Raw genomic sequence first — 14,227 nt, forward strand, 5'->3', positions numbered from 1 at the left:
CAGACCATATTTGTTTCAACAACAGGCCACATCGTACAGTGCATTGCATTAATTGTTGGATTTATAAGTGTTAAAATACACTCATTTGTTGTTGTTGCACAAAAGTTACGAAATGCAAAATTCACATTCATTTATCAGTACAACAGAAACAACTTGATGCCCAGTCAAAGGAATAAAACGAAATCCAGTGAGAGCATGCACTAAAACTACTCATTTATTTTGGTGTGTGTTGATGGTGAAGTGATTTATTAGTTTAAATACAAACTTATATAAGTGGCTTTCCCATTCAAGTGTGTCAACTATAAAAGTGTATCTTGAGATTTACAAGTGGAAGTCATTACATCTGAAGACCATAAACAATATGCCCTCAACAATGTTTACCTCATGAAAATGAGAGGTGGGGGAAGATTACTTTGGCTCAAAGACGCTATCATTTAGTATTAATGGTTTCATATTACTGTGTTATAAAACAACCCTCATATTCACAAGCCCATAAATTATGGGTTAATTAAAAAAATAACAATGTAGCTGTATCCTCATTTGGTTAATCTTTGGAAAATAGGGATTCAGTAAATTGTTTTCCAAAAAACAAGATGCTGTCAAACATGAACGTTTAGAGTCTATTTTCAGATGCTGTTAAAAAGTTAATTAAAACAATCAATCCTGTCAGATGACACAATTCCCAGTAATCTTTTTTTTTTAATATGATAATCATGTTGCAGCTCATTTCCCTAGTGTTTTAGCAACATCCTTATAGGCTAGCTCAATTTCCAAATCAGCTGCACACGTGTTTATGAATTCATCTCTGATGTAGGCATTGCCAAGGTAACGCCACACGCCTCTATACTGGGAGGGGATGTCGTAATTCCGGTATTTCTTCGCCACCACCTGTAAGTTAGTTATTCAACCACGGTCAATATTGAATGCAGCATCCAAGGTAGGTGCAGCATTCACTGCTAGTTACCTTGACTACATGAAGTTTAGGAAGGAGGTTGCAGTCAGCTAGCGTCAGCTCATCACCGTCCAGGTATTTGCGTTTGGATTCTCCATCGACAAGGTGAACCTCGTCAGGTAGCAGGTTCAACAGATACTCATCAAGTTTTACCAGAGCCTTGTTGAGACTCTGTTCTAATGCTGGGGGGAACATGCAACAAGGTAGGAAAAAATAATAGAAGGAGCAGGATAGCAATGGTTACCGAACTGAATGGTTTGACTTACCCAGATTTTTATCAGAACTTGTGTTTTTAATGTAAGCGGAGAACTTGGCAAACACATCATTTCCTGCTATATTGGAGTGACGGTTCTTCACTGCAAGTTTGGGATACCTGAGGAAGAGACATTTTTTAACTGGGTGTTCTGCTGCATCGTGTGTGTGTGTGTGTGTGTGTGTGTGTGTATACACAAGGCCTACTTGGGTGGAACCAGCATCTCCTCCAAGAACTCTTCTATTTTATTGACATCAGTCAGCACCTCTCCCTGGAATGTGAGAAAGGGTGGGTGTGACCCCGGGGCCAGGTTGTGAAGGTCAGCTGGTTTCCTAAAGGAGAAATTTCTTTTACACTGTGTTCAAAATCATGAGACAAATGCTGATTTATTTTTTTTCAAATTACATTAGGTTCTATAATAAGCTGGATGTTATAAAAATAAAAAAGCTGGATATTCCATGTTGCTATGCCCAACAAAACCCAACAAGGTTGCAAATAATGCTGAATGGAAAAAAAAGAAGAAAGTCTTGAAAAAGTCCATGTGGGTGGAAAAATTGCCTTGCAGAGTTGGTTTGGAGGTCCACTACACACATGCACAACCACACAAAAACAACTCCCTATCTCAAAGGTAAAAAACCCAGCTACATCGCCAGGAGCCCAACTGATGAATGGTAACTACAGTATATAGTAACAGAATACATTGTTTTACAATTTATATTTATTTTATATATTTATAAATGTATATATTACAGTATGTATATACAGGATTATAAATGTATAATATAAATATAAATTATTAAACACTGTATACATACACAGTTGGGATAGGCTCCAGCACTTCTGCAACCTTCGTGAGGATAAGCGGCTAAGAAAATGGATGGATGGATATATATGAAGAGTTCAGACGCAAAAGCAGATGTAGCCATTTTTGTTGTTTCTGTAGATTCTTGTTTTATACTTTGATTTATATAATATATAAATCTAAAACCTATATAATATATAAATGAAAGAATCTACACAAACAACAAAAATGGATATATCTTCATTTGCTTATATAAATTTTATATAAAACATTTATGTATATTTATAAATATAAAATATATATAATATATGTAAATGAAAGAATCTACAGAAAAAACAAAAATAGATATATCTGCTTTTACGTCTGAACTCGTATATATATATATAAATTTTTATATATTTAAAAGTTTTTATAATTAAATATTTGACTAAATACCTCTTTTTCTCAAATATGCAAAGTATAAATACTGTTTACATATTTTAAATGTCCTGGTCCCCACATAAACATACATGCCCCCATACTTTGTGGTTTTTCACTTTTCGCAGGTGATTTTGCTCCCAATTAATCCCCAAAAATGTAATGTAATGTAATGGGGATTGGCCTCGATTCCGGATGTTGTGAGTCGGTGGAGAGGTAACTTCGAAGACCTCCTCAAATCCACTCACACGCCTTCACATGAGAAAGAACAGTCTGGGGACTCTGAGGGAGGCCTATCTCTGGGATCAAGATCGCAAAGGTGATGAAAAATTGCTCAGTAGCAAAGACACATGGGTGTAGGAGAGTTCGCAAAGCCTCTGGATGTTGTGGGGTTGTTGGTTGAAATGCCTCCGCAACATCACATGGACATTAGTGACAGTACCTCTGGATTGGTCAGATTGATCAGACTGTGGTGGTGGCGTTCTCCTTCTTAAGATGGTGGACTGGAAGGTGTGTTCCAACTACAGGGGGCTCACACTTCTCAGCCATCCTGTTAAGATCTATTCAGGGGTGCTGGAGAGGAGGATCAGTGTGTCTTTTGTTCTGGCCATGAAACACTGGAACAGCTTGACACAGTTGTCAGGGTCCTTACAGATCCATGGGAGTTCAACCAAACTACTTGGAAGGTGTTTGACTGTGTCCCACGGGAGTCCTGTGTGGGGTGCTTGGGGAGTATGGTGCACCAACTGCCCTAATATGGGTTGCTCAGTCCCTGGCAGTAAGTAGGACTCAATTTCAGTAAGAGTTGGACCCCATTAAGGCTGCCCTTTGTCACTAATTCAGTTCATAACTTTTATGGGCAGAATTTTGAGGCACAGCCGAGGTGTAGAATGAGTCCGGATTGGTGGCCTCAGAATTCCATCTCTGCTTTTTGCAGATAATGTGTTTCTGTCTTCTTCATCAAGGCGTGATCTCCACCACTCATTGGAGTTGTTCATAAACCAACCTTTGATTAACAGAAGAAAATGAATGGATAGGTCACCACATTGGCTAGTACCCTGGCTGTTTGTGTCCTACTCGTACTGTGCTTGACAGCATGGAAGAATTTTTCTTTAAATTTAAAAACTCAATCACCATCAATCCAGAACCCCATCTATTTCCAAAGAAGTGTGACATTCATCTGTGAGTAAAACCACATGAAAACGTCTTGATTTATTGCTGAGACCACTTTAATCATTCCATGTGAGTTTAGTTTGTGGTGACAAAAATACAGCTTTTTGAATGACTGCTAGTTTTTGGAGGATCCTGCAATGAAACATCAGCAAAAGGAATGAGCTGAAGGAGATGCTCAAAGATTTTACAGGATAACGCAGTGGGTGGGAGGTCTTTCCATTAAAAAGGAAGGATGTCAGATTGGCCAACAGCCTTCTGTCCGCCACCTTCTCAGTGGAGTATATTTTTTTTAATCACGTGATTAAGTCTATTCCTATCTCTTCCAATGCCTCCTCCCCCGCACACCATGGCATAAAACGATAAAGAGACTAACGCAGTGTCATAAAAGGTTTTGAGCAAGGCTGACTTGTTTCCTCAACAAGTTGCAATGACTGGTCTTTCTTGTGCAGAACATTTGTTTTGTCTGATTTGTTTTGGTGAACACCTCAGATACTTAACCAATTCCACTGTCTCAATGTCCGAGCACTGAATGTTCACCAGAATGTGTGTGGAAGGTTTCCTTCTGAAATCAATCACAATCACTAGGGTCTTTTGTGCAGTTTAGGAGTCGGTGGTATGCTCACACCAGTCCACAAAGTCCTTGATTACACTCCTGTACTCGGCCTCGTTCCCCTCAGATAAATAAATGACAATGGGACTTTCAAATAGAGAATAGAGCTACTGTACAGTGTATGCAGTGATGTAATAGACTTATAGTATGCCATCATGCCTCCTACCTTTTGAGGTCAACTGTGGTGACATTGAAGACGACGCCTTTCAGCCAAAGGATCATGAAAAGGCGTTGTGAGAATGGACAATTTCCGATGCTCTCCCCATCACTTCCAGCCTGTACATATACACATACACACGATTAGGATATTACAGTAATAGCTTAAAAATAAAGTTGTGGTTGTGTCTTTTTTCCTCTGAGAAAAACAGATGTAGCACAGAATGCTCATCAGGAATATTAAAAATAGAAGCAGTGCTCTTTTTGCATGATAGAACTTTGGTAGAGTATGTCAATGTGCGTGTGTGTACAACAGTACATTACACGTAATACGAGCCTAAAACTAGCATGAATAATCCACATTGCTTCCATTAGCTGCCTGACTGGTTATCAGGAGTTATCCTCTTTTTCTGTGGTTTTCTATTGAGTATTCTTTGCCATAACCTGACCACATCTGTCACATCATTGAGTTTCTCTCTAAATAACAACTATTAAATAAAATAGAAATAGAATGATGTATATCACATCTGTCAGTAGTAGTAAACCTTGCCCAGAAGTGGAAAAAAATCTAACCTCAGCACCATCATCCTGCTGTTTGAGAAAATGAGTTACTTTTATACTGTAGAGATGCAGGAAATATACTATCATATGGTTAATAAAACAAGACCCTTTTGAATGCTAATACAGATAAGTTCCTGTAGCAGCAGAATCAATTCTTCATATGACTAAATAAATAATGATAGGACTTTCCAAGTCATAACACCTGGCAAAATGTATCATTTACAATGTTCAGTACAGATGAAAAAGAGCCAATCCTACAGCTGTTTCGTGAGGGCTATTAACATGATGATAATAATGCTCTTTCATTTTGAAGTCTTATGTTTCTAGTTTGTTGTGATATTCAACTGCACTGCATGATACTGAGAGCTGTTTGAAATATGTAATATTTTCCCCCATTGCATAGCTTCACATATTATCAACTGTATGCTGCACCTATGTAAAAAATGCATTTTTATGCCATTTTAAAAATGTATTTCCTGAGTTTGTGCAGGTGTACCTAATCCTTATTTGTTGCCAAATGAAATGATCCCATGAAAGAAACAAGGTATATGGTGATGGGGATCTCCATCCCTCTATATTTCTCAATTGTGCTAAAAAGCCAAGCGACATTTGCTCGTTGGAAGCCAGAAAACAAATGCTTGCAAAATCTTCATAGACCAAACCAAAGGCAATTTAAAGATGAAGCACTCTACAAAGAAAGGGCGCCGCTAATAATTCAGTGAGAGGGACAGAGAGTGATTATACATGCAAGTGGGTATCGGGTTCACACAGGAGGAAATCAACACAAAAAAAACATGTCATGTACAGAGCTCCCGACCCTGCAACTTACACACGTCCTACATTATCTTTGTAATTGCAGTGTTGCACACACTTATTAACACCCCACCTTGACGAATAGTTCGATGTCTGGGTCCTTGTCTTCCTCTGCTGCAATGTCTGTCATAGTCACACACACGCACACACATGCACACACACACAAATGCTGCTTGTGCGTCTCCGCTCCACAAGTGTGTATTTGTTTTTGCAAATTCTACTCCAGGTCCATTTGGTGCAGCCTGTTTGGTGTTATAGCAGCTCTGTCACACTCAGCTGAGTATGACTGCCAAGGATGTGTGTGTGTGTGTGTGTGTGTGTGTGTGAGAGAGAGAGGGAGAAAGTGAGAGGTGATCAGTTTGCGGCCATGGGCTCAGCAGTGGGGCATGACGTAGCATTCAAAAATAACCTCCCTGAGTAGGGCCAGGGTAGGCTTCAACTACCCAAAAACAAGCAGTTGACTGTAATATAAATTCCCATTTGAGTTCACGGTTCAACCCACATCATCTTGCCAACTGCTGCTTTGACTTTCACATTGTTTTTTACAATGTGAAGATCTTTCAACAGTAAAAATAAATCACCTTTACTTTTGTGCAATACACTGTAATCTCCCAATAGCACTTTCTTTTATGACACTGGAGTGTTCAAAGTGTCAGATTTATAAGCCCTGTATACTCCAGCGCACTTGGACTTTATTGTGGAAAGGGCTAATACTTCAGTAGCAGGATTTGGTGAGTGATCACATGGCTCTTATGACTGCAAAACAGGAACCTCCCAAGCACTGAGTCTGAACATTCTTGCCAGTTCAAGTTATATTTGGACTCATAGCAATGGCGATTCCCGATGATGAAAAAATACGCACTGCCTCTCATTGTTAAGACGTCTGGCTGGTATAAGATTAGGAACAAAACATTTAGACAGTCAAACCCTCACAGATAAACATTGAGGCAGTCTTTGCACTGTGGCCAAAGTGTTATGATCTTGCTTGTAGTTGACATTTCAGGGTTAATCTACACAATCTAATGAGATCCAATACAATAACTGTTTTTAAGAGTTCAAGTACAACAATGAAGAAAAAAAATATAAAGAATACCTTCAAAATTTAACCAACCAAAATGCATAAAACAAAAAATTACATCACCTATTTCCATCTAACCATTTTCTGTACTGCTTATCCTCACTAGGTGTCATGGGCATGGTCTGTCCACTGCCATGAGGGGCGTGGCCAGGCCACTGCTCTGGACGGGACCACCTCTGACAGCTGTCACACAGCTGTTGTTCATTTTTACTGGAATTAGACCAGGGATTTATGTTGGAGTTGTGTCATCAGCATTTGCCAGTTTGTTGCGTTGCATTTACTGCATGTTGGATTCTCCACTATTGTGCGTAAGTCTAGTGTTGACCTATCCTTAGTCACAGTGATTCTGGGCCCTTTAAGTTTGACCACGTCTTGTCATGTTTCTTAGTTTGTCTCATAGTCATCGGACCTCGTTTCGTGTTTTTGGACCTTGGTTCCAGCCTCGCGTTTTAGTGCCTCTGCCTTGATTTGGACTGCCTTTTGGTATCTACCTGTTTTTGGAGTAAAGCGACTCTGAACATTATGCCATTGCCTGGAAGTCCTGCATTTGGGTCCGCTCCTGTGTCGCTGGATCAGGACACTAGGGTTTTGGGTGTGCTGGAGTTGATCCCAGCTATATTCAGGTGCGATGCGGGGTACAACCTGAACTGTCATCAGCCAATTACAGGGCACATATAAAGAAACATTATTTCGCTCTTGCATTCACAAATATGGGGAATTTAAAGTCTTCAATTAACTTACCATGATGTTTTTGGGATATGGGAGGAAACCTGTGTACCCGGAGAAAACCCACACAGGCATAGAAATAAGTACGAAATTCATAATATTAGAAGTGCTTCTGAAATGTGGAAAAATGTAAAACCCTCATATTTTCTATAGCGTTCACTCGGGGTGATAGGGAAGCTTCAGTCTATCCTAGCTGAATGTGAGTCAAAGGCAGACTACACCCTGGATTGGTTACCAGTCAGTCACATATTTGGACGAACACTCACATACTTTACGTCTGAGTGGTCATTAATCACATGTTGTGTGGCCAACCCTGTGTACCGCTACACATCCAGAGACTTGTATAAGTAACAAAACACATAATGTGACCCTCTTACCTACCTTAACAAATAGGGTGACTTTAGTTTTGTCATTTTCAGGCTTTGGGTTCAAGTCAGATCCATCTTGCTCAAATGCGGATGAAGTTGATGAGGATTTAGATTCAGATCTACGTACCAAGTTCCCGCAGTCTACCAAATTTGAAGACAGCCTCCCCAAATTAGACTGTGTACTACTGTCTGGAACTGTTGTCTTGTCCTCACTATAGCAAGCGTCCTCTCCCCTTTCTTCGTCATCAGCGTGTGAAGATGAAGATGAATTTTTGTAGCATTCCTTGTCAGGAGGAGGGGATGCTGGAAACGAAGGCGGATTTGGTATTCTTCCAAAGGCCCATCTAGTGTTTTGGTACACTGGTGTTTGATTTGAGGGCTCGTCGTAAGGCATCTCATACAGACATGATGTCTGATTCTGGTTGGTGATATCTGGGTTCTCATACACATTTTCCTCAGACAGATCCATGCTAGACTGCGTGAAAATAAAACGGGTTGCTCTGAGTCTGTCCAGGTACACAAAGAAATGTGAGCATGTTGCCAACAGTTTGCCAATATTATCATAACGCATCCTAGGACTTTGGACTAGAAATAGACAGGTAGTGCCAAGGAAAGAAAACAATTGTCCTTAAAGGAGAATGCAACTTTCACAGTCTTCCAAATTTTATGGACCTAAATCTCCGTTGCTGACAGCTGCTGGATAATAAGAACATTTCTGATCATTCTCCCTTCAGAATGCTCTTCTGTATTTGAAAAGGACAAACTCATGATCTATCTTTATGAAACAATTTTAAGATCACTCTTATTCTTAACTAATTTGATACCAAACAATACTTGTCTAAAATATAACAACAAATGATTTTTACATTAAAAGTGTCTTCAGATTTAACATACTCATGATAAGTGCAAAACCAAATGTCAACTTGCTATTTCATCAGAGCCCACTACTCCATTCTGATGGCTGGTTTCCTTGTTAAACCACCAGATGTGGTTTCTAACATGGTATTAAAATACAGTGTACACAGATGAAGCCAGAGGTTGACATACACTGTGCAAAAACACATTTAATTTATTGTCTCACTGTCATAAGTCAAATCAGACTAAACCTCTCCCGTTTCAGATCAGTCAGGATCACCAGATTTATTTGTGTTAAATGCCACAACAATGAGGGAGCTAAGAAGGCAAACGGAAAACAGGTTTGCTCGTTTTTTTTTTTTAAATCAAGTCTACAAAAAGTTTCCCCCTTTTTCGGCGCGCATAACTGACACCGGCAAGTGCCAGACGATCTCGCCAACAGTAGTAATGCTGCTTTCAGTGTCAGCCGAGGAGGATGAAGTGGAGCTGAGGTGAGGAGTGACACATGTTAAGAGTAGCAAACTGGGAAATGTTGATTGTTTGCGTGTAAGATGATCTGAGAAAATTATTAAAAATGAATTGATCAATTATGATATTCAACTGTTGTGCATATTTTGCATGCATATTTTCTTTGCGATTACTGGGGGCTTATTGTATTCAACAAGTGCCTGAGCAAGGTTGACGTGTCATAACCACATTTTACGACAGGGTGCGGCAAAATGCTCACTTACTTGCGTCCAGCTAGATGTGCAAGGCGAGGGCGTGACCGACATGTGCTCAGGCCAATTGGGAGTGCGCAAAACAAAATGTCCCGCCCACTGTGCGGTGGCTAATCAGGATCGGATAACAATAATGAATGGAAACGCGTCGGAGCCAAGAAAGAAAGACTGACTTGGAGTTAAAAAAAAAAAACACGTAAAGAGTGTGTATATATATATATATATATAAAATACATTGGAAGTTTTAAGGGCGGGCTGAAGTAGTTGTTCTGGTATATAGCTGACTATTTTTGTTCATGTCATGACTGCTGAAAAGAAATATTGATTTTGTTGTAAACATCTTTCTGGCATTTTAACCTTCTGCAAGATCAACTTTTAGGAGCGAGTTGGGTTGAGTTTGGCATATGTAAAGCAGAGAAAGTTTTTGTAGGAAAACAACAATCCCTCTTTTCCTGTTGTCTCTCTGCGCTTCTCCAAGGGGAGTTGAAGGTCATAAAGTCGGTTCAGGCAAGGTTGTAAATCAGATCGGATTAGGCCGCCGTCCAGTTCAGGGCCACTGGACTTGCCCCATTAAATTGCCTATTATGCTCCAGTATTTACACCCCCATATTCCGCCTTATTTGTAGGGATTTCAGCGACATTGCTGACCGAAGCCATAATTTTTTAATAATTTTAATCATGACTGTTCCAGGGAAATATTCTTTGACAAAATTTTTAAATTCTGGAAATAGAGACAAAGTTGAACAATTCGTTGCAGGTGTGAATTCTTATAGGTTGGCAGCTGTGCATTGCAATTTTTTCTGTTGTTGGTTTTGGGTGTCTGGAATGGATTAAATGCATTTCCATTCATTTCAATGAGGAAAGATGATTTGAGATGGATCTTCTGTGTTAGGAGCGTGGTCTCGCAACCAATTAAATTTGTATTTCAGTTCAGCAGTTCAAATTTAATGACGGCCAATGGAATACACGGTTACATTGAATAAGTGAAAATATAGCAGTTCTCTTTTTTAGATGCTATATATGCATGCTCTGCAATTGGCTGACAAACAGTTCAGGGTGTACCCCACTTCCTTCCATTTGACAGCTGGGATAGGCTCCCGCATTCCTGCAACCCTTGTGAGGATAAACGGCTAAGAAAATGCATGGATGAATAGTTTCCATGGATTTGAGTGCATGTGGCCTGTAAGTGGTTGGTGACCAGCAGCCAAGATGTGTGTGAATGGATGGATGCTTTTTATGCACTTTTTGATCACATTATAGATATTTGTTCTCTCCACATACATAGCCAAATAAAACACTTGATACAAAAACAGAAGTGTCTGTGATTTAGTCCCCCAAGTAGTTCAGCGGCCGCAGTGATGAAAGGAGATACTGTCGGTAATGGAACCAGTTCATCAAGTTGTTCTGAGATAATGTTATATTTTCTTTGAGGTCAAACGTTTACACACACAAAATGTACTATGTCTTTAAAGAACGTGGGGAAACCCATATGATGAGATCATCATATTGGAAGTTCCTGACAGACAGGTTAACTCACATTTGAGATAACTGATGGCACACCTGGGGCTGTATTTAAGGCCACACCTCAAACACCCTGCTTCCTTTTCAGAAATTATGGGAAAATTAAAAGAAACTGCCCAGTAAATCAGAAAAAGGATTGTGGAGCTCCACAGGTCTGTCTCATTCTAGTGTGCCATTTCAAGATCCTTGAAAGTGCCACGTTCATCTGTTCAAACAATTATAAACAAGTATAAATATCATGGAAACATCTATCCATCACACCACTCTGTGTCCCAGGGATGAACGTGTTTTGGTCTGAAATGACCAAATCAACGCTAGAACGAAAGCTAAAGACCTTGTGAAGAGGCTGGATGAAGCAGGTAAGAAAATGTCATTTTCCACAGTGAAACCAGTCCTGCACTGACACGGCCTGGAAGGCCACTCACCGAGAATGAAGCAATTACTCCGAAAGAAACATTAAAAAAGACAGATTACAGTTGGGAATAAGATACCAGAACAAAGATCTTAATTTCTGGAGACATGTCCTGTGGTCTGATGAAAGTAGAGCTATTTGGCCATAATGACCAATGTTACATCTGGAAGAAAAAGCAGGAACCTTGTAGACCTGAGAACACCTTACCAACTGTGAAACATGGAGGTGGCAGCATCAAGTTGTGGGGCTGTTTTGCTTTAGCAGGAACTCTAGCTCTTCATAAAATAGATGGCATCATGAAGAATGAACATTACATAGCGATATTCAGACCTCCTGTCAGAAGACCATTACAGTAGTCCAGTTTACTTGCCTGGTCTGCTTGGCACATGCAAACGTTCACAAACCAAATGTGCAATAATAGTCATGTCACTGTTAGAGGTATTTATTTAAATATATAAAATCTATAGATCAGAAATCAATAATCTGTTGTGAACATATAATCCTTCTGCCACTAATATTAAATGCTCCCCTTTTTCTTCTTTTGTTTGGATATTTTTGGAAAGGTATAAATTTGCAAGAGACTGGTAGCATACTCTAGTTGCTCAGGACTGCAACAGAAAAGAAGTGGGGTTTTGACCGTCTCCTTTTTTCTTTTTTTTTTTTTTGTCCTGTGCAGACGTTATGTCAAACAAAATTGAGGATCTTTATCCCTTTTATGCTGGAACAGTTTTACTGTGTCAAAGGAGTTTTTAAGATGAAGATGATGTTTCTTACGATCACAGTGGAAAATGGATCTTAGTCGATCAGTCAAACAGCTTCTAGAGGGGAGTGAGAAAAGAAGACAACAAATGAAAGTGCTAAGTGAAAACATGATGTGGAAAGTAAATCATTATACATCCACAACAATGGCACATGAAATATGAGTGTGTTGCAGGGCAGTGGTGCTATACCCTGCGGGTGAAGGACAAGACGAGATAAGACAGAAGAGGGACGGGAGAGGAAGCAGGCAGGACAAGGGGGGTGAACGTGGCTGTACAACTCAAGTGTGGTAGGAGTGGCTATGTACCTATTCAAACTTTATTGTATGAGTGAGGTAATGCCCAAGCAAATTGCATAATCCTAAATTATTGCAATGAGTGAGTAGCTCCAAACATTGCAAAAAAAAAGTCTCAGGCATGTGTGAAAATTAACTGACACTGTTCCACATGCATAATGACCGAGAGACACGTCCTGTCATTGCTGTGCCTGCACCGTGGAGGCTAAGGTACCCACATCATCATGAGATCATGTTTAGATATGACTTATGCTTAATGAGAATGGGGACCCAATCCTCAATAATTAATTTTTCATTGATACCTCAGCCACTGATTGGCTGGCAACCAGTTCAGGATTGTACTGTATTCCACCTCATGCCTAAAGCCAGTGGAGATAAGACACAAGCACACCTGTCAACCCTAGTGAGGATAAGCTGTTAAGAGAATGGCTGAATGGATGATACCACAGCCATTTTCCAACTCTGATGACTCCAACGTTTGCTGAAAACATTTTGTGAACTGCATGATTGTTGATTGAAGAACTCTTGTTCTTTGTTTTTGTTACTTTGTTGTTCTTTGTTCTTTTTTTCTGAATGTCGTACCAGGGCAGCACCGAATGCCAGACCCATTATGATTCCAAATAAAATAAACCAAGAACCAAGTATTCAGTTTCCTATTTGCAGCTGTGTATTTTTTCCAGTTACATTTGGATTTTGGTCACCACATGCAGAACAGCAATCACATAGTGTCTCCACAAAACACTCGGCTGTTGTTGAGGTTTAACTTGAATATGACAAAATGATCACCTTGTACTCATTGCTCTCTGGTAATCAACAGGTGACAATCTTAAAAGGAAGATGAAGAGCTTTCTGTATTTGTAAACATTTTATAAAGTGAGTAATTCTGACAGTGGCTTGATGCCTGACAGAGTAATTTATTACTGACCTAAACTGTGCTGAATTGACAGCTTTCAGGAACAAGTCAGCCATTCATTTCAGTGTGTAGTTGTGGGTAAGAAGTGTTTGTGGTTGGCAGTTCCAGAAATGGCCCACAGGTTTGAGCGAATGGACATCTTCCAAATCCATTTATTGATATGAACAAGACCTCTATCTTTTCAACAGAGATAACATCTTACTTGGTGACAAACTTTAGCAATTTTCTCAGTCCTGCATCATTCAGTCCTCTGATGTTCTGCTGCATAAAACGTAAGCTTTGCTTCTGTGCTTGAGTAGTAGGAGATGCTGTCAGCAGCTTCAAAAGGTTTTCTGTTGTTGGCTTTTTATTCTGATACAGTTCGAAGAGAGCTTGTGGATTCACACATGCTTTTTTTTAGGGGGGGGGTGATACCAATTCATGACAATTTTTGTTCTGCTGGATATCTTGTTTTTTGGCTCATCTGCTTAAGGGCCACTTTGAGAAGGATGCCTTTCAAATTCTGTTTTGTCGGAGGAGTTGTTACATCTAAGCGGTACAGAAGATCTAATACTGTAGTTAATTTTTTTTCTCATCTGAACGATAATCTTTCAAGGCAATGGTTATCAGATCTGTACTTGATTGATCTATGTACAGGAGAAGACTTTCAAGGAGCGTGTCATCTGACATTTGATTCTCACTAAAAATAAATTGCCACCGTGAAAACAGAGCCAAGGCGACAAGGAAAGTATCAATGGCCTTCATATCCTTTCAGCAGAATTCAGCCAATGGATTTCCACTCTTCTTCCTGCCATCTAGGAGACAGTGATGGAACTCTAACGTCCTCCCCCTTAGCTGTATGGTC

General features: G+C 39.7%; 1 protein-coding gene across 1 annotated transcript; it reads right to left on the reverse strand.

Annotated features, from left to right (window-relative positions):
- Positions 1 to 285: 285 nt before the first annotated feature.
- LOC133495633 (chloride intracellular channel protein 5-like) lies at positions 286 to 8,378 on the reverse strand. Its single transcript, XM_061810513.1, has 6 exons — positions 7,923 to 8,378; positions 4,374 to 4,483; positions 1,412 to 1,537; positions 1,219 to 1,325; positions 965 to 1,134; positions 286 to 888 (listed from the first exon to the last, which is right to left on the reverse strand). The coding sequence occupies exons 1-6, from the start codon at positions 8,376 to 8,378 to the stop codon at positions 724 to 726; spliced, it is 1,134 nt and encodes a 377-aa protein (XP_061666497.1). The 3' UTR covers positions 286 to 723.
- Between the last annotated feature and the right edge of the window lie 5,849 nt (positions 8,379 to 14,227).

The sequence above is a fragment of the Syngnathoides biaculeatus genome, chromosome 2, assembly GCF_019802595.1.
Source record: "Syngnathoides biaculeatus isolate LvHL_M chromosome 2, ASM1980259v1, whole genome shotgun sequence".
In the NCBI taxonomy this organism is placed as follows: Eukaryota; Metazoa; Chordata; class Actinopteri; order Syngnathiformes; family Syngnathidae; genus Syngnathoides; species Syngnathoides biaculeatus.